General features: G+C 35.9%; 2 protein-coding genes across 3 annotated transcripts; both read left to right on the top strand.

Annotated features, from left to right (window-relative positions):
* Positions 1-489: 489 nt before the first annotated feature.
* On the top strand, positions 490-6,392 carry taco1 (translational activator of mitochondrially encoded cytochrome c oxidase I). Its single transcript, XM_016244772.1, has 5 exons — positions 490-990; positions 1,171-1,277; positions 3,556-3,686; positions 3,780-3,942; positions 5,984-6,392. Exons 1-5 carry the CDS (start codon positions 783-785, stop codon positions 6,191-6,193), a joined length of 819 nt encoding a protein of 272 aa, XP_016100258.1. The 5' UTR covers positions 490-782; the 3' UTR covers positions 6,194-6,392.
* Positions 6,393-8,071: 1,679 nt separating this feature from the next.
* On the top strand, positions 8,072-17,373 carry LOC107560556 (potassium voltage-gated channel subfamily H member 2-like). 2 transcript variants are annotated; one of them, XM_016244770.1, is made up of 4 exons: positions 8,072-8,250; positions 10,008-10,198; positions 15,411-15,836; positions 16,969-17,373. In XM_016244770.1, the coding sequence occupies exons 1-4, from the start codon at positions 8,235-8,237 to the stop codon at positions 17,371-17,373; spliced, it is 1,038 nt and encodes a 345-aa protein (XP_016100256.1). In that variant the 5' UTR covers positions 8,072-8,234. The 2 variants fall into 2 exon arrangements, with proteins under 2 accessions (XP_016100256.1, XP_016100257.1); XM_016244771.1 differs by having other exon boundaries at positions 8,072-8,816.
* The last annotated feature ends 389 nt before the right edge of the window (positions 17,374-17,762 follow it).

Below are 17,762 nucleotides of genomic sequence, written 5' to 3'. Positions count from 1 at the left end.
TGTGTGTGTGTGTGTGTGTGTGTGTGTATATATATATATATATATATATATATATATATATATATATATATATATATATATATATATGTATATATGTATGTATGTACATATACTGTATTAATACAACCCTGGAACACAATTCTTAATCGATTCACAATTTTTACAGAATTCATAATTTGTAATCAAGTAATAAATTACAAATATAATAATATTATCCAATTGTGCTTATATGTTGTGCTAATATAACTGTGTCTATATTATATTATACTATATTATATTACATTATATTATATTAGGCTGTATATACATTTTTAACATTTTGTAGGATGTAGACTGAAATATATTACTTAAAAATATGTACATAAAAATAATTCAATATAAATTCAAAACCTCAGAACGATCAAACATTTTAGAACGATCCATAGGATCGCGCCTTTTTATACAAGCTATGATCGCGCCTAAGGACTTTTATTTTGGCATTAGCCGGTAATGACGCTTTTAGTGTTTCTTCCTCTTGGGCTCGAGTGGGGTCAAATTAACTCTGAATTACAAAAAAAAACTGTGGTTAATTTGACATTTTTAAAATCTATTTTCGCCAGTAACGATCACGGAACATATTGAATCATGGTCCTAAATCCGTTCTTGAAGTAATCCCGTTAGAACGTGCGTGTAAGAAACTCGAGGCTTGTAAGCCAAAGACAGCATGACATTCTAACATTTGACCAAAGTCATTTGCTTTGGACACTTGCATACCTGCGCAGGTGTTCGGTGAGGGAAGAACAATGTTAGGAGACATGATTCTGAGGGCTTTCAGACTGACAGTGAGGGTGTCTGCAGCCCTTCAGTCAAGCAGAGCTCTGCACTCCAGCCCTGCGCTCTGGGCAGGACACAACAAATGGTCCAAAGTAAAGGACATTAAAATTCCCAGAGATGCTGCTCGATCCCGGATAATTGCCAAGTACACCATGATGATCAGGATTGCAGTAAGAGGTGAATGCATAAGATTTGACTGGCACTAACTATGGTACCATGGTAAAATAATGGTGTTCTTGAAATTACCTTTGGGTACCATGTAAAAGAACAAAGTATTTAACATGTGATACATCTGATACCATCATTGTACTCTTGAGTGTATGTATGCTGATGACCCTGAGCTTTTTTTTTCTTCAGAGGGAGGACCCAATCCAGAATTTAATGTTGCTTTGGCACAACTTCTAGAGCAGTGTCGGAACAAAAATCTACCGAAAGCCACCATAGAAGGAGCTATAAAAGGAGCCGTAAGACAGATTTTACAGTGATGAATAGCATATCTACTGCTAATGAAACGAATTTTTACACGAATAACAATTGTAAAGCTTATATACACACACACACACACACACACACACAACACGCACACAGACAAATACATACAGGGGTTGGGAAAAAAATATTAATAAATATATATATATTAAAAACAGAAAAAATATGTCAACAATATTTCTAAAATAATTAAATTAGCCATTTAGTTTAAATGAAGGGTTGCAGAAATGTGTACACCCTTGATTAAAGTATGTCATCCCAGTTGGTTCCATTGTGGTCATCATTATGTCCGAGAATGATTTATTGGGCTTTGTTACACTTTAAATGGTAAATATGTTACTCCTCTTTACATTTTTTGGTTCAGCATGTTTAGCCTACCTGTTGATCAAAAATTTAAAAAAAATTGTAACAGGAGGGTTTACTCATTTATGCAACCTAACATTTTATCATTTTCCTGCATAATTTTACCATGCTTCTTTATTAATTGATCTAGTAGACTTGCTGGAAAATTCTATCTATCTATATATATATAAATAAGGTGCCTTGCGAAAGTATTTTTTTCAGATTATGTTGTTGCTTATTCCAATATCGCTTGTAGATATCGCTACACTTCGAATGGAGTTAACCTGTGGCAAATTCAGTTGAATGGGTATGATTTGAAAAGGCACACACCTCTCAATAAAAATGTCTAACAGCCAAAGAACTCTCTGTAGAGCGCAGAGACAGGATTGTGTCAAGACACTGATCTAGCGAAGATTTCAGAAACAAATTCTGCTGCATTGAGGATTCACAGAAGCATGTAGCCTGCATTATCCTTAATGGAAGAAGTTTGGAACAGCCAGGAGATCTTCCTAGAGCTGGTTTCTGGCCAAACTGAGCAATCGATGGAGAAGAACCTGGGTTAGACTGGTGACCAAGAAGCTGATGGTCACTCTAGTTGAGCTCCATGATCATGTATGGAGATGGGAGAAACCTACAGAAGGACAAACATCACTGCAACACTCCCACCGATCTGGGCTTTATGGCGGTGTGGCCAAACTCAATCCTCTCCTCAGTGAAGACACATGAAAACCCACTTGAAATTTGAAAAAAAAAAAAAAAAAAGGACTCTCGTATTGTGAGAAACTAGATTCTCTGGTCTGATGAACCGTAATTCCAAGCAGCTTGTATGGAGGAAAACAGCTACTGCTCATCACCTGCGCAGTACCATCCCAACAGTAAAGTGTGGTGGTAGCAGCCTCATGCTGTGGGGGTATTTTCCAGCATCAGGGACTCGTCAGAGTAGAAGGAAAGCTCAACACAGAAATAGTCTTAATGAAAACCTAGACAGAGCATTCAGAACCTGGACTGGGCAGAAGGTTCACCTTCCAACAAGACTAGACAATGCAAGAGTGGCTTATAGACAACTCTGTGAATGTCCTTGGGCTTGAACCCAAATATTTCTGGAGAAACTTCAAAATGTCTGTCGGCCCCCATCCAACATGATAAGAGCATGGGAGGTGAAGAGGTGAGGAGAAGAATTTCAGATAATTGGCAAATGCAGAAGTGCAAAGCTTGTCGCATCATATCCAAAAAGACTGGAGGCTGTAAAGGGTCTTCAACTAAGTACCGAGTTTAAGTACTTATGCGATGTACTTATTTTAGTTTTTTTTTCAAAGTTGTCACAAATCAGTTTTTTGCTTTGCCATTATGATCTATGGAGTGTAGATAGATGTGAAAAAAGTATTTTAATGACGTTTAACGTAATGCAGCAACATAACAAAAAAAAAATCATGAATACTTTCGCAAGGCACTGAATATATATGTTTTTAAAATTAAAATTCTGTCATTATTCACTCACCTGCATCCATTGTTTTTATTTTTCCATACAACAATAATTTGCAGTGTCCATCATGTCTTTCAGCTCCATAAATGACACGGAGATTCTATAAGAGTATCATATATCATAAATGTCGTCCATACAAATTGTATCTCAGTGGAGGTGAAGAAGATCAGTTAATCACGACTGAGATATCAGTCTTTTCAACACACACACATATAACTTCTGAAGACTTTTGAAGGCTTATGAATTTTTTTTTATTATTCCTTTAAAGTTTTCGTTTTATCTTTGAAGCTTGACTGGTGTGGTCACTATAAACTGTCACTGAAAAAACAATCTTTATAAATTCTTCAATATTCTGTTAATTGTGCATTGATGAGATATTAGTAATAATAATAACACTCTTCTTTTTAAAATTTTTTTATGTGTAATAGAAGTCAAAGCCAGGAGTACAGTATCTTTATGAGGCCACAGGACCGGGTGGGTGCACGTTGCTCATTGAGGTTTTTACTGACAACAACACACGGTCCCATCAAGAAATCAAACGTATCTTGATGAAAAATGGGTTAGTACTGATTTGTACTCCAGATCAAAATTAAGATGTAGTAATAGTATTTAGGCACAACTCAGTGTACTGCTTTTCTCTGTTTGTCCACAGTGGGGCATTGTGTGAAGGAGCACACCGGAACTTTGACAGAAAAGGTGTTGTGGCAGCATCCAGAGATGGGGTCTCCTCTGAGAAAGCTCTAGAGCTGGCCATTGAGGCTGGAGCTGAAGATGTGCAGGAGATGGAGGATGAAGAGGAGCGACCCATACTACAGGTCTGGGCACTCTTTCTTAGCAGGATTGTAAAACATTTTTAGAATTTAAGTATTAAATTCTGCCTTTCAGTTTATAAGTGTGAATTTGAATTGACTTGGCAAACATGCTCCGAAAGAATGTAATTTAAATCGAAGAGGATTTTGGTTACTCCAGTCTTCAGTGTCACATGATCTTTCAGAAATCATTGTAATATGCCGATTTGGTGCTCAAGAAACATTTCTTGTTATTATCAATTATTATGTTGAAGAGTCTTTTCAAAACCACGAAAACATCTTAATATACTTTATGCCACAATTAGTAGTGTGCATATTTTTCTGTGTATTTAATTTTATTCGGCTTTAGTAGATGTTCTGCCATACACCGAATGCATTACTTGCCCCCACCCCCCCACTGTAGTTTTGCTTTTTTATAGAGATAAAAACCATTTAGTTCAGTTGGACGCTTAATTGTGAACTGAAAGTGCCTGCTCTGCTCCATACAGCGCGTGCTGCAGAGACACAGCACAGGAGTCATGCTGCCTTCACGTGCTATATCGGAATTATTGTAAATACTAGTTTCCTAATCTGAAATTAGACATGAACGGTCTCTCAAGTCGTATTTACTACTATGAAACTTAGAGATAAAGGTGCGTTTACACCATATCGTAATTACCGGGATTACGAGATACCAACTTGGAAATATAGCTGCAAGCAACGATTACGGGGGTACAAGCGCTTTAAGACATTTAAGCACAGAAGGACATTGGGCCTCATTCATGAAACATTCGTAAATATTGGAGTAAATTCGGAGAAATTTGCGGGTAAAACGAACCTTCCCGAAAACTCTCCTCCGGATTCACAAACGCATCGTAAACTTCAGATTTGATAGTTAAACATACAAATGATGATGAATTCCAATGCACTCGTGCACGCTCATTCACAATTACCATAATCCCCGCCTATAGTTACAGCTACGCAAATTGCGTGTCCAGGAACGCAGTGGAATATTCTGGTCTACTTTCTCAGGTTTGGCCCCAGTATATTCCATAAATGAAAAAAAGACTAATAGGCCATATGCCTAACAATAAATATTCAATAACGTGTGTCCACCAAAGCGTTTTTAGCCAGCTGAAAAATGTCAGGCGCTCTTCTGAAAATGGCCAGCTGGTGGTGCTCCTCCATTGATTGGACGGCTGGGTAAAAAGTGACAGTGACAAGCGCTGCGTTTTACCCAAAGCTAAACTCCCAGCTACAAAAAAAGAGAAAACGACCTTGTAAAATATTATGATGGCAGTGCATCAAAATTCAGTGTCATCAGTTTGCCAAAAAGAACACCAAACGTTTTACACACCATTTACACATGGTAGGGAGGTAGGTGTAAATTTATTTCGTGCCAACTAACATTATGAAAATACGAACACTTTCATGAATCCGAAAATTTACGTCATAACAGCTTTACGAACGATTTACACAAAAATTTGTTCTGCTCGTGTTTCATGAATGAGGCCCATTGTGTATTATTTAACAAGTCTGTAACCAGCTAATTCAATGATTGAAAAATGCGATATCGCCCCCCCCCCCAGTGACAAATTTCTTTGAAATTTCTCACAGACCTTTAGGGCCATGAATCAAACAGGTCCACTGAGTTTCATTCCGAGGGACCTCCGTTAACCTTGTCTAATAGGTGCTTAAACTTCATTGGCCAATGGCGGCCATGTTTTTTGAGGTACGCAAATGTCCTTACAGACACTTGTAGCACTTGTAGACAAAGACACGGCATACCCATTTTCATGTTGATTGGACAAATGGTTGCATAGTTATAGATATAGTTTTTATGTTTTTATCCCCTCTTATAGCGCCACCAAGTGGCCAAGCGCAGCATTTTTTTTCTAACATAAGTGTTTTTTGAGTTTGGCAAAGATATCTCATTCCGTTCTCTTCCGCCATTTTAATAAAAGTGGCCCTGCCCCTTTCGAAAGTTTTAGAATTTTACTTGTAGAATCTCTGTGTAAAATGAGTTTTAAGAAATTCTCTCAATTGTTAACCCTTCTCTCCCTTTCAGTTTATCTGTGACATTGTGTCCATGAAGGCTGTGCGGAGTGCTCTAGAAGGTCTGGGAGTTCATACGCTTTCAGCCGGTCTGGAGTTTGTTTCTCACACCCCGTCTCTCCTGACTCAGACTCAGCTAGAGACCGCGTCCACCCTGCTGGATGCTCTCAGTGACTGCCCTGATGTGGTCCGGGTATGGGATAACATCCATGCACAGACCTAGAGTTCACAATGTCAATTGACAAATGGAACAACTCACAGATAGATGAACTAATCAATGATCTACATGCCTTAACTGAAAAAAATTGACCTGCTTGGCCAAATTGTATTGGACTTTACTTGGATTTTCTGTGTGATGGTAAAGGCTTGATTGACCTTGTTGATATATCTTCATCATGGCAATAAAGAAGATATGTTAGTCAGATGTGTATATTTTTGAATAGCGTTATATACTGAATGTTGTGATCATAAACATCTTTGTAATAAGATCACAAATCACAAATGAATAGTGGATATTCATTAGATCACAAATTAATTTTGAGAAATAATTTACTATATTTTTGAAAATCGGTTCTGGATAAAAAGATAGAAAGGCAATTTTCCCACAACCTGAAAAAAAGGAAGTAAATCATAGTTGCTCTATGCAAATTGTTATTGAACAGTGAGAAGCAGGGTCAGGAATTAATTGTGGCTCAGGGCAAACATGACATGGAAAAAAACGGCCTCAGATATTTCAAATGTGAGGGCAAAATGTTCAGTAGAAATTATTTCTAATAATTCAACTCAAGTAACTGACATATTAAAGGTTTGTGTATTTGATGAGGTTAGAAAAAATAAAATCAGGTCGAATATTGCTCCCTATCTAAAAATAGAAAAATACCAAACCACCAATGCTAATACTGCGTTCAGGTTATGTTGTAAAGATCGTATTTACAAACTGAATACACATGAACAGCACAATGTCGTAATTAGTGGGAAAGTCCAGAGTTGGGAGAGTGTCAGTGAGATGATGCAGGGAGCACAACAGATGCAGCATCTGTATCGCTGTCAAATATGTTTAAATTAATTAAATTATTACTATTTTCATTCACAATAAAAGTAACTAAGTTGCACATAAAAAATACAACAGTATTGCATAATTACAATAGGATATATTGGTCACACTTTAGTTTGGGGACCAATTCTCACTATTAACTAACTATTAACCATGACTTTTGCCTCAATAAACTCCTAATTTGCTGCTGCTTAATGTAAGGTAGTTAAATTCAGGTATGTGGTATGATTAAGGGATCTAAAATGTCATGCAGAATAAGGCGTTTTATAAGTAATAAAAACAGCCAATATGCTAGTAATATGCATTAATAATGAGAATTGGTGTTACCATTGATTCAGTATAAAGCACCTTCATGAATTGTATAAAACACACACACACACACACACACAAAGCTATTTTTTATTCATCATTTTGTAGAAGTAAAGTAAAAAAAAAAATGCAGAATTTTTTATGGAAAAGGTACATCACCATCTTGGGACTTGAACGCACCTGACATTGACTTTCCAACTCATAAATACGAACTTCCCAGCAGGATTTAAATGCAACTTAAATACCTCCATCTATTTAGTTATCAGACTTTGTGTCAAAGTTAATGCCTTAGTTTGGGCTGCTTATTTGACAGACCTCATTATCAGACATAACCATGCATAAAGTAATACATGTGTGTATAATCCTGTACATAGCCAATGTCATAGCTTTAGGTCAGTCAGTTCTCATAAAAGCCTGTTTTATAGATCAAGCCCACTTCCTGTCTTTAGTCATTGACCTATGGATAATTCATCATAATTCGCTGTACAGGCCTTGAGTGCAGTCGGCACGTGGTGTGAAAATGGATCCACCTCTGACTCTTTCCCATTGGCATATTCATATTTTTTTTCTGAAAAGAGGATGGTCCTAAGGACAAAACCACTCTGTATGTTCAACAGTCTGAAAATGTCAATACGAAATAATTGTGCCTTCATGAACGCATTTATTGTGATGTAATTGATTTGTTTAAGAGTGGCCACTGCTGCATCTGTCTGGTTCACACTGTCAGGGTTTTTTTCCACGTGAGGCTTCGTTTGTCAATGTTCTGGGTCGAGTCAAAAGAGGACGACCCCATCAGAGATTTCATTGTGTTTATACAGGAAGGGCATTTGGATTATGTACCATATGAAGCTCGGCCTCTAACAGAATTGCCCTGGCGGGTAACTTCGTGTGTACGGACAAAATGCAGCACTTACATGGTAAGAGAGAGTTTATTATATAACATACCGTACAGTGCAGTGTCTCTCAGTTAAGGTCAGATATGGAGACCCCAACAGTGACGTAGAAGGAGCTTCCACACGTGATGACAATGTTTCTTTAAAGGATTTACAACGGATTTTGGGTATGTTTGGAAAACCTACAGCAAGAAACCTGCAGAAATATTGATACAGTGACTAAAAATACAACATCTGCTAAAGTCATTCCAATAAATGGACACAAAAATTGGTGAATGAAAGCAACAAAAACTTTCATTTTGGAAAAGATTTCCATCAGAACGGCAGGAGAGCTGATTAAGAGCAAGACTACACAAGGATTTTTAATCGCATTAGGATGGGACATTGACAAGAAACAAACAAACTTCTTTTTGCCTGAACTCACAAACCACAGATTCTGTTATAGGTGTATAATGTCTGTGATATTGTAAATTTTTTTGGATGGATGTTCCTATGAAGCTACTTCATATTTTGGATACCAGGAATTTGCGTTAGAGGATTTGCTTTCATGAGTGGATGATGTTATTGTTCTGTTTTTTTTCGACGTGAAGGTAACCTGTTACCCATAACCTAATTACACCAAATGTGACCCTGGACCACAAAACCGGTCATAAGGGTCCATTTTTCAAATTTGAGAATTATACATCATCTGAATAAATACGCTTTCCATTGATGTATGGTTTGTTAGGATAGGACAATATTTGGCTGAGATACAACTATTTGAAAATCTGGAATCTGAGGGTGCAAAAAAATCTAATTATTGAGAAAATCGCCTTTAAAGATGTCCAAATGAAGTTCTTAACAATGCATATTACTAATCAAAAATTAAGTTTTAACATATTTACAGTAGGAAATGTACAAAATATCTTCATGGAACATGATCTTTACTTAATATCATAATGATTTTTGGCATATAAGAAAAATCTATAATTTTGACCCATACAATGCATTTTTGGCTATTACTACAAATATCCCCCAGCGACTCAAGACTGGTTTTGTGCTCCAGGGTCACATATGGGACAAACGGCAACTACTCAGATTACAAAGCATTACAGATTTTCTTTCATAAAGAGGAGCAGTCTGGTCTTTCATTCAAAAGAGAAAATGTATTTATGTGTCTACTGGACATTTCAATATTTTTTTCTCTTAGACAGCAATGAGATCAAAAGGAGAGCAAACAGGTCTCCTGTTTCTCAGATGTTTTTACTAATCTCATGAGAAGGTCATAATAATGTATCCAAATGTGCTCAGATTTGAAAAGATACCAGTCAGAGAATGGATGTTTCATCAAATCCTTCCAAGCTCATATAATCTGAGCCATGCTATCTACATATATATATGTGCGATCTATATATTCTGGATAAACATCTGAGACAAATTTGATATTTAAATGAAACAACTGTGAACTCCTGACCTAATTCATTTGAACCCTGCTTTGTACTTAAATTTAGTTTTATATAAGATTTATGTAGTAAAACATACTGGAATTATCTATTCTTGCACATTTTAAAATGCCTAGTGTTTATTTATTTATTAAATTCTATATAATTTATATATTTAAAAAAAACATTATTTAAAAATTATTACTGTAAAATATTACTGTAAATGGATATTTATATAAGATTTATGTTATATTTATAAATGAAACTTTAATCTGTAATATATTTAGAATTTTGGAAATTGTCATCCATTAAAATGCTGCTCTGAATTCTAATCCATTTTATTTTGCTTTTGTCATAAAGACCTGAAGTCTAGTTTGTGGAACTCTACCAGCAACTCTGAGCGGATGAAAGCTTTAAACCGATTCCCATCATTCAATTTAAACCTACGTCGACCCAGACGATCCAGTCACTCCACAGCAGCCTGCAACATCGAGCTTGTTGCTCCAAGGGTGAAGGAGCGCACGCAGAACGTGACAGAGAAGGTCACGCAGGTAAGATCCATTGTTGGTCTTGCTTTAACATTTTAAAGGGATAGTTCACCCAAAAAGGAAAATACATAGTGTTGTATTAGAGGTAAAAAATTATATAAATACTGTTTGGTTTCTGGCACAAACCGATCGTTTCGTGTCTTAGGACATCAATGTGTCGTCACGAGCCGCAGGGTTTAATTTGAATTTGTCTGTGCATGTTTTTTTACTCTCATAGATTTTGTTACCATTGCCATGCATTATACGACTGATAGACTGCAATGGCTGGACTTAAAAATCATAATTTGTGTTCTACTGAAGAAACAAAGTCACCTACATCTTGGATGCCCTGGGGGTAAGCAGATAAACATCAAATTTTCATTTTTGGGTGAACTATCCCTTTAAATGTAGATCTGTTGGCAGATTACACTAAAGAGTTTACATTGTGGTTAATGTAACCACAAATGGTATAAAAATATCAATATAACCACAAATAATTGCAAATGTTTACTTATTTTTACTATTTATTTATTTTGTGTGTGTGTACACACTTCGGACTATTGTTCTGCCATACAAAACATTCAGGTCCTCTCACATCCAGAAAGTTGTTAAAAATCATACTGAACACTTGAAAGTTGATATCTGAATAATCAATAATCAGTTGTCACATGGAAAACAATGTGACCAAAAACCATTCATGGAAAGATCGTTAGAACAGAGACAAATACAAATGCAAAAATCCTCCCTTTAAATGTAGATCTGTTGGCAGATTACACTAAAGAGTTTACATTGTGGTTAATGTAACCACAAATGGTATAAAAATATCAATATAACCACAAATAATTGCAAATGTTTACTTATTTTTACTATTTATTTATTTTGTGTGTGTACACACTTCGGACTATTGTTCTGCCATACAAAACATTCAGGTCCTCTCACATCCAGAAAGTTGTTAAAAATCATACTGAACACTTGAAAGTTGATATCTGAATAATCAATAATTAGTTGTCACATGGAAAACAATGTGACCAAAAACCATTCATGGAAAGATCGTTAGAACAGAGACAAATACAAATGCAAAAATCTATAACCCCTGTGGCCTCTGGTCCAAAACTGAGGAGTATTATTGTGTAGTTGAAGATAAATGGTGTATACACTCCACATATTGTTTTAATGGTTATTTAGGGAAACTTTAATGTGTCAGTCTACCCAAATCTGAGCACCTTCCCCTAATCGTCACTTCTTTTCATCTCTCTGTTTCCAAAAAGAATGCATCTCATCACATCACCCGTCACATTCCCAATTGGTCAGCTGACTATTTAACTCCTCTTTTTGAGGTTAAGCTGCCATTATATTTTGGGGAACTTTATCCAATAGTAATATGAAGTCAATACACATGCATAGATTGTAGTAAGTTTGCACTTTACCCGTTCACACACATCTGTTAGATAGGAAGCATCACATGAAGTTAATGTTGAGTTTTGTGAATGTCTATTCAGTTCTATGTGATTTATTTGTGCATCACATTTCACAAAACATTGTCCCAAAGCAGCTTTACAAAGCATAGAGCCAACCAAATGACCAAGGTCAGTGGTGTAAACTAACTGCCACTGGCTATTTCAGTTAAGAAAAGTCTGTAGAGGAATATTTTTGGTTTGGTAAATTTAAGCTTAATTGGCGGCAGTTGTAACACCAAAAATACTCCAAAAAAATTTTGAGGTTACAGTGAGACACTTTCAATGAAAGTGAATGGGGTGAAGCTGTTTAAAATAAACATTTTTGCAATCGTTTTACAATATGTGACTTTTCAAACTTTTTTGTCAGCCGAACCCATTTGACCTAAATTATTTACATGAAGTATTAAGATTTTAAGTAAATATTTCAATAATTTAATGGCACATCTGCATGTTTAACTTTAAAACCATTTATTTTTATCAGTTTTACAGTTTCAGTAGTATTTACATAGCTTATTGTTATTATTACACTCAACAAATTATAAAAATTCATATTACTGTAATTTACAATACAATTATGACATTTGTTCCACGTTTTTTTTTTAACACAGGGTTTCCCAAAAAGAGAATTATTTTTATACATTTAAGATTTTACATTTACATCACACATCTGTATAAACCTGTAACATTTCTTAATTTTTTTTTTTTAATTAATTTGTTAATGGTATACACTCGTAGGCATTCCATGTACCAACTCACGAATCCCCTGCAATTCCCTCACGAACCACCAGGGGTTCACAAACCCCACTTTGGGAAACCCTGCTCTAGTGGTTAGAAAATAAAACGCCATGCATCTTGCATTAAGGCCCTGTCCACACGAATGCGGTTATTTTTAAAACCACAGCTTTTTCTACACGGTTAGGCCATTCGTCCACACGCAAACACAGCAACAGTTCACTGAACCCGAACATTTTTGAAAACGCCTGCCAGGGGGAAGATTTTCAAAAACTCCGGTTGCAGTGTTATCGTGTAGACAGCGAAACCGGAGTTTTTGGCTTGTGACTTCGGCGCCTGCGCTGTTATCTCCGCCTACTGGAGACTTTTTAAGGCTTTTGATTGGCCAACATGGCTTTACGGTTGAGATTATATCGCCACCTGTTGGTTAGGCATGCTCTTGACAGCGCTTCATAGCATGCGTTTGCGTTTTCATGTGGACGGAGATTATTTTAAAAACAGAAAAACTCCATTTATAAAAATACCCATGTACGTGTGGACATGGCCTAAATTTAAAGTGGCATTTAGATGTCTTTACACAGTTTAATGCTGCTCAGAGAAGGCATAAATGCTTTTACTCAAAAATTATAGTTGTATGATTTGATACTAGGGCCTGAAGTGGGACGGAGCAGGCATAATTTAGTCTGGCTTTTTTGCGATATTATGTCTTTACAATGAATTTTGAGCAGGCACAGAGCAGTCTTATCTCAGCAGCCTTTGCTCCTCTGCACAGATGAACGTGGTTCGAGATATTGGTGTACACGTGTCCATTTTTCTCATTCATTTTGACAAAAACTTCACACTACCCACAGCTGGAGCTACTTTTATGGATTTAAGCTGACACCACCTAAGTTTCTTTATTACTGTATAGATCAGTGGGTAACATATATGCAATTTCCTGCATTATTATAGGTTTATCAAAGTGTATTTGATTAAAAACATGGTTTGGAAGATGAGTTTCTTTTGCTCTCTATCATTCATTTTCTATCATTAATTTTGTTGTTGTCATTTTAACAGTAAAAGTTACATAGTCTAGATTTAAATATTAGTTTTTAATGGGTTAAAGTGCAGTCACATTTAGGTGAAATTTCAAGAGCAAAAAAAGTCCATAATCCATTGTCAGTGTAGCGATGTATGATATTTTCGATATCTACAGGTGCGCCACTACGTAAAATATTCTTTTACTGAGTTTCAGGATTTGCCTCAGGATCATGATATGTATAATCTATTAGGTCAATCTCCTATGGCCAAACATTTGGTGACACGGTTTGTTTCTCATTTTGTCTTCAGATCGCCTCAAAGTAGCATGGGAAAATTAGATTTGGGAAGAGGGACTGAAGCGAATTCATACCTGCTCCATACAACTTCTACAGTTTAAATTGCTGCATAGTTTACACTATACCAAAACTAGACTCAATAAAATGCTATAGGATAAGATGCAAGAGTTCAGATGAGACGCATGCACATACTTTTTGGTTTTGAGATTTCTGAGTTTTGGAAGAAACATTTTTCGGTGGTACTTGAACGGTTTTTGGAGTAAATATCAGTCCAGATCTTGAATTTGCTTTGTTTGGATGTTCTGACCCTATATTAGCATTGACACATTCTCAGCAATTGTCTCTTATGTTTGATATGGTGGTGTGGCTAAAAGGGTGATCTTGATGGATTGGAAGTCTAATTTACCATCCAGTTTTCATAAATGGCTGGCTGAAATGGTTGCTTGAAAGGATTCGTTTTTCTAAGATTGATGCTTCTAAAAAAATTGATAAAATCTCGGGCCCCTTCCTTACTTATCTCTTTAAACGTTGAAATTTGCTTGGGCTCTTTTGTTTTGCTTTAGGTTTGTAGAACAAGTAGAATAAACTAATTTTTAAAAAAGTTCAGAAAAAGTTTGAAACGGTTAAACAGAAAAGGATAAAGGTGTTTATCCATGTTAACTTTCATATTGTTTATGTCTTGTGGTGGCTGTACACTGTAAAATTTGCTTGGGCTCTTTTGTTTTGCTTTAGGTTTGTAGAACAACTAGAATAAACTAATTTTTAAAAAAGTTCAGAAAAAGTTTGAAACGGTTAAACAGAAAAGGATAAAGGTGTTTATCCATGTTAACTTTCATATTGTTTATGTCTTGTGGTGGCTGTACACTGTAAAAAAAAAAAACTGTGACATTTACGGTAAAATATCGGCAGCTGTGGTTGCCAGAACTTCACCGTAAAATATATGGTAGCAACATTTTCGGTTTTACAGGCTTAACTTAAATTCACAATAAAATACCGTATTTCATTAACTGATGTAATGTTAATAAACCAACACATTGAAGTACTACAGTTTTGAACCATTGTAATGCACTGATAACCACCAAAAACTGGTGGTGATGAGAAAGTCACATGATGAACCAAAGCTCATCACAAACAGATTTTCTACGAGCTGAGGAGGACAATATTTATATATAGAAGGTGCACAGTGTCATTCACACAGACACTAAACCCTATCATGGTGACACACATGATACTGAAATAATGCAATAAACATTAATTTAACAACATTAGATGTAAGATTAAACCCTAATGTACACAACTAATAAGAAAAAACTAAGAAGAAACATGTTATTTCAACAACAAAAAACATCAAATATGAAGTGTCATGCAGGGAATTCTGGGAGTGTCAATTTACGGTTTGTCACTGTAAATTATACAATGACTTTTTCTTTTTCACTTCTAAAAACCATAATTAAATGTAATTACATTTATTCACCAAATATAGTATGGAAATCACTGTTAACCAGTTAACAGGTTTTTTTACTGTCGCATTTTTACAGTATTTTACTGTTAAAATCACAATCATTTTTTACAGTGTACTATTGAAACAGTAAGTATTTTAATGTTTATACCGGTCCCATTCACTTCTATTTTTTAGTTTAGCTTGGAGCAAAAGCATCTGACTTACTGCCTGTGAATTAAATTAGTGAGAAATTCCTGCTAAAACCAATCATCTTCTCTTTCAATGCAAAGGTACTGTCTCTAGGTGCCGATGTTTTACCTGAGTACAAGCTCCAGTCTCCGGACGTCCACAAGTGGATCATGTTGCACTACAGTCCTTTCAAAGCCATGTGGGACTGGATCATTCTTCTGCTAGTGCTCTACACAGCCGTCTTCACTCCGTACTCGGCTGCTTTCTTCCTCAATGAGCTGGAGGAGGAGAAGAAACACATCTGTGGTTACACCTGTAACCCTTTAAATGTAGTAGATGTGATAGTGGACGTTCTGTTCATCATAGACATCGTTATTACCTTCAGGACGACATACGTGAATCATAATGATGAGGTGGTGACCCATCCCAAGCTCATCGCTATCCACTATATCAAAGGCTGGTTTCTCATCGACATGGTGGCCGCAATTCCATTTGATCTGCTCATCTTCAGGTCTGGATCAGATGAGGTATAATGAACAACTGCCCCTTCTTTACACTGTTCAGCTAGTGATATTTAGACCTAAAAAGCGAATCCCTGCTAACAGGGAGAGTACTCAGAATGCTATGGCAAGGTACTCTCAAAGTGATGATATTTTTCCAGTAACATTAATAGAATGGTCTTTAATAATGTTCTTAAAATTGTAGCACAAAAACATTATTTATACAGGTATAATGAACTTTTATTGAATGTTCGTTCCATTTGTGATACCCGTAATACGGTCCAGGGATATGTCTTTTTAAGAAGCATTTTGTAGTATTTATCTTGAAACCAGCGATTATTTTTTAATAAACATCATTCTACAAAACAAGTGCCATTTTTGTGCCTTTTCTACGTTTGTGTAAAATACCACTTGAATAGATGATGCCAACTTTTATTCTAAAGGCATTAGCACATTTTGGTGAAATGTATAGAAATAATAGTTATCATTTGTCTTAATTTTATCTCTCTCTATATATATTCACTCTCTCTCAATTTTTTTTTAGTTGACATAATGCAACTAAATTTGCAATGTGATTTATTTAGGCAAATTTATGTTGTTACTCCTTTTAAATTAAGGAACTATTACAATAATAATAATTTTAAAAGAAAATGACATTATAATATAGAAGCCTGTTCAGCATAAAAAAGGATTCAATAATAATAATACTTTTATTAATTTTATTTGACTTTTTATCTCACAAATCTTTTTCTTCTTCTTGCAACTCAGATTTTACATCTCGCAATTTTGAGTTTATATCTCGCAATTCTGTTTTTTTCAGAATAAAAATAAAAATGTAGTTGCATCTTTCTATCTGACAATTCAGAATTTTTCCTTAATTGTGAGTTAACATCTCGCAGTTCTGACTTTTTCTTAGAATTGCACATTTACATCATGAGAATTTTGAGAAAAAAAGTCTGGATTGTGAGAAACTCAGAGAAAGTCAGAGCTGTGAGAGAAGTTGCAAATCTCTCTTTTTTTAACCCAGTGATAAAAAGAAGCAATTTACAATTAAACACATTATTTGTCTGATACAGTGTTTATCCATTTAAAAATTGACCATATCATGCTGAAACTTGTTTGCTATTCTTTCTTTGTCCTCCCATCATTCAATTTGCAGACGACGGCCACTCTCATTGGTCTGCTGAAGACAGCCCGTCTGTTGCGCTTGGTCCGGGTGGCCAGAAAATTAGATCGATACTCAGAGTATGGAGCTGCAGTCCTCTTCTTGCTCATGTGCACCTTCATGCTGATTGCTCATTGGTTGGCATGCATGTGGTATGCCATTGGTCATATGGAGAGGCCCTACATGAAGACAGGTTGGCTGGATAACCTGGCTGATCAACTGGGGAAACATTACAACGACAGTGATGCCAGCTCAGGACCCTCCATTCAGGATAAATACATCACTGCACTCTATTTCACCTTCAGTAGTCTGACCAGCGTGGGCTTTGGGAATGTCTCTCCAAACACTAACTCGGAGAAGATTTTCTCGATTTGTGTCATGCTCATTGGCTGTAAGTAACTGCATAAAGCTTGTTTTCTTAAGGCTCAAATATGTCATTTCTGTGCCACTGTCCTGAACATTCCTACTGATCCTTCTTTAGACTGACTAGTTACATTTAGACCTAAAAATACCTAAAAAGCTAATGTCGGTGACCTACCCAGAGTTGAGGAGAATCTGAACAATTCTCTTAAAGTGCCCCTATTATGCAATTTTTACGGTTCCTAATATTGTTTTGGGAGTCTCCTACAATAGGATTACATGCATGCAAGGTCAAAAAACACTTTTGTTTTCTCCAAATATGCATTTAATATCACCTCATTTTCCAGCGATTCTCAAACGATTCGTTCGAAGCAGTTCAAAGATTCAGTCTCTCTAAACCCCTCCTTTCCGTGAGCCTGCTCTGCTCT

The sequence above is a fragment of the Sinocyclocheilus grahami genome, unplaced genomic scaffold (assembly GCF_001515645.1).
Source record: "Sinocyclocheilus grahami isolate Dianchi unplaced genomic scaffold, SAMN03320097.WGS_v1.1 scaffold733.1, whole genome shotgun sequence".
Classification (NCBI taxonomy): Eukaryota; Metazoa; Chordata; class Actinopteri; order Cypriniformes; family Cyprinidae; genus Sinocyclocheilus; species Sinocyclocheilus grahami.
This window is presented reverse-complemented; position numbering and strand designations above follow the sequence as displayed.

Coding starts and splice junctions, on each gene's coding strand:
- taco1 (XM_016244772.1), top strand. CDS start 783: ATGTTAGGAGACATGATTCTGAGGGCTTTCAGACTGACAGTGAGGGTG. Junction 991..1,170: donor GATCAGGATTGCAGTAAGAG/GTGAATGCATAA, acceptor TTTTTTCTTCAG/AGGGAGGACCCAATCCAGAA. Junction 1,278..3,555: donor AAGGAGCTATAAAAGGAGCC/GTAAGACAGATT, acceptor TATGTGTAATAG/AAGTCAAAGCCAGGAGTACA.
- LOC107560556 (XM_016244770.1), top strand. Junction 10,199..15,410: donor TGACAGAGAAGGTCACGCAG/GTAAGATCCATT, acceptor TTCAATGCAAAG/GTACTGTCTCTAGGTGCCGA. Junction 15,837..16,968: donor TCAGGTCTGGATCAGATGAG/GTATAATGAACA, acceptor TTCAATTTGCAG/ACGACGGCCACTCTCATTGG.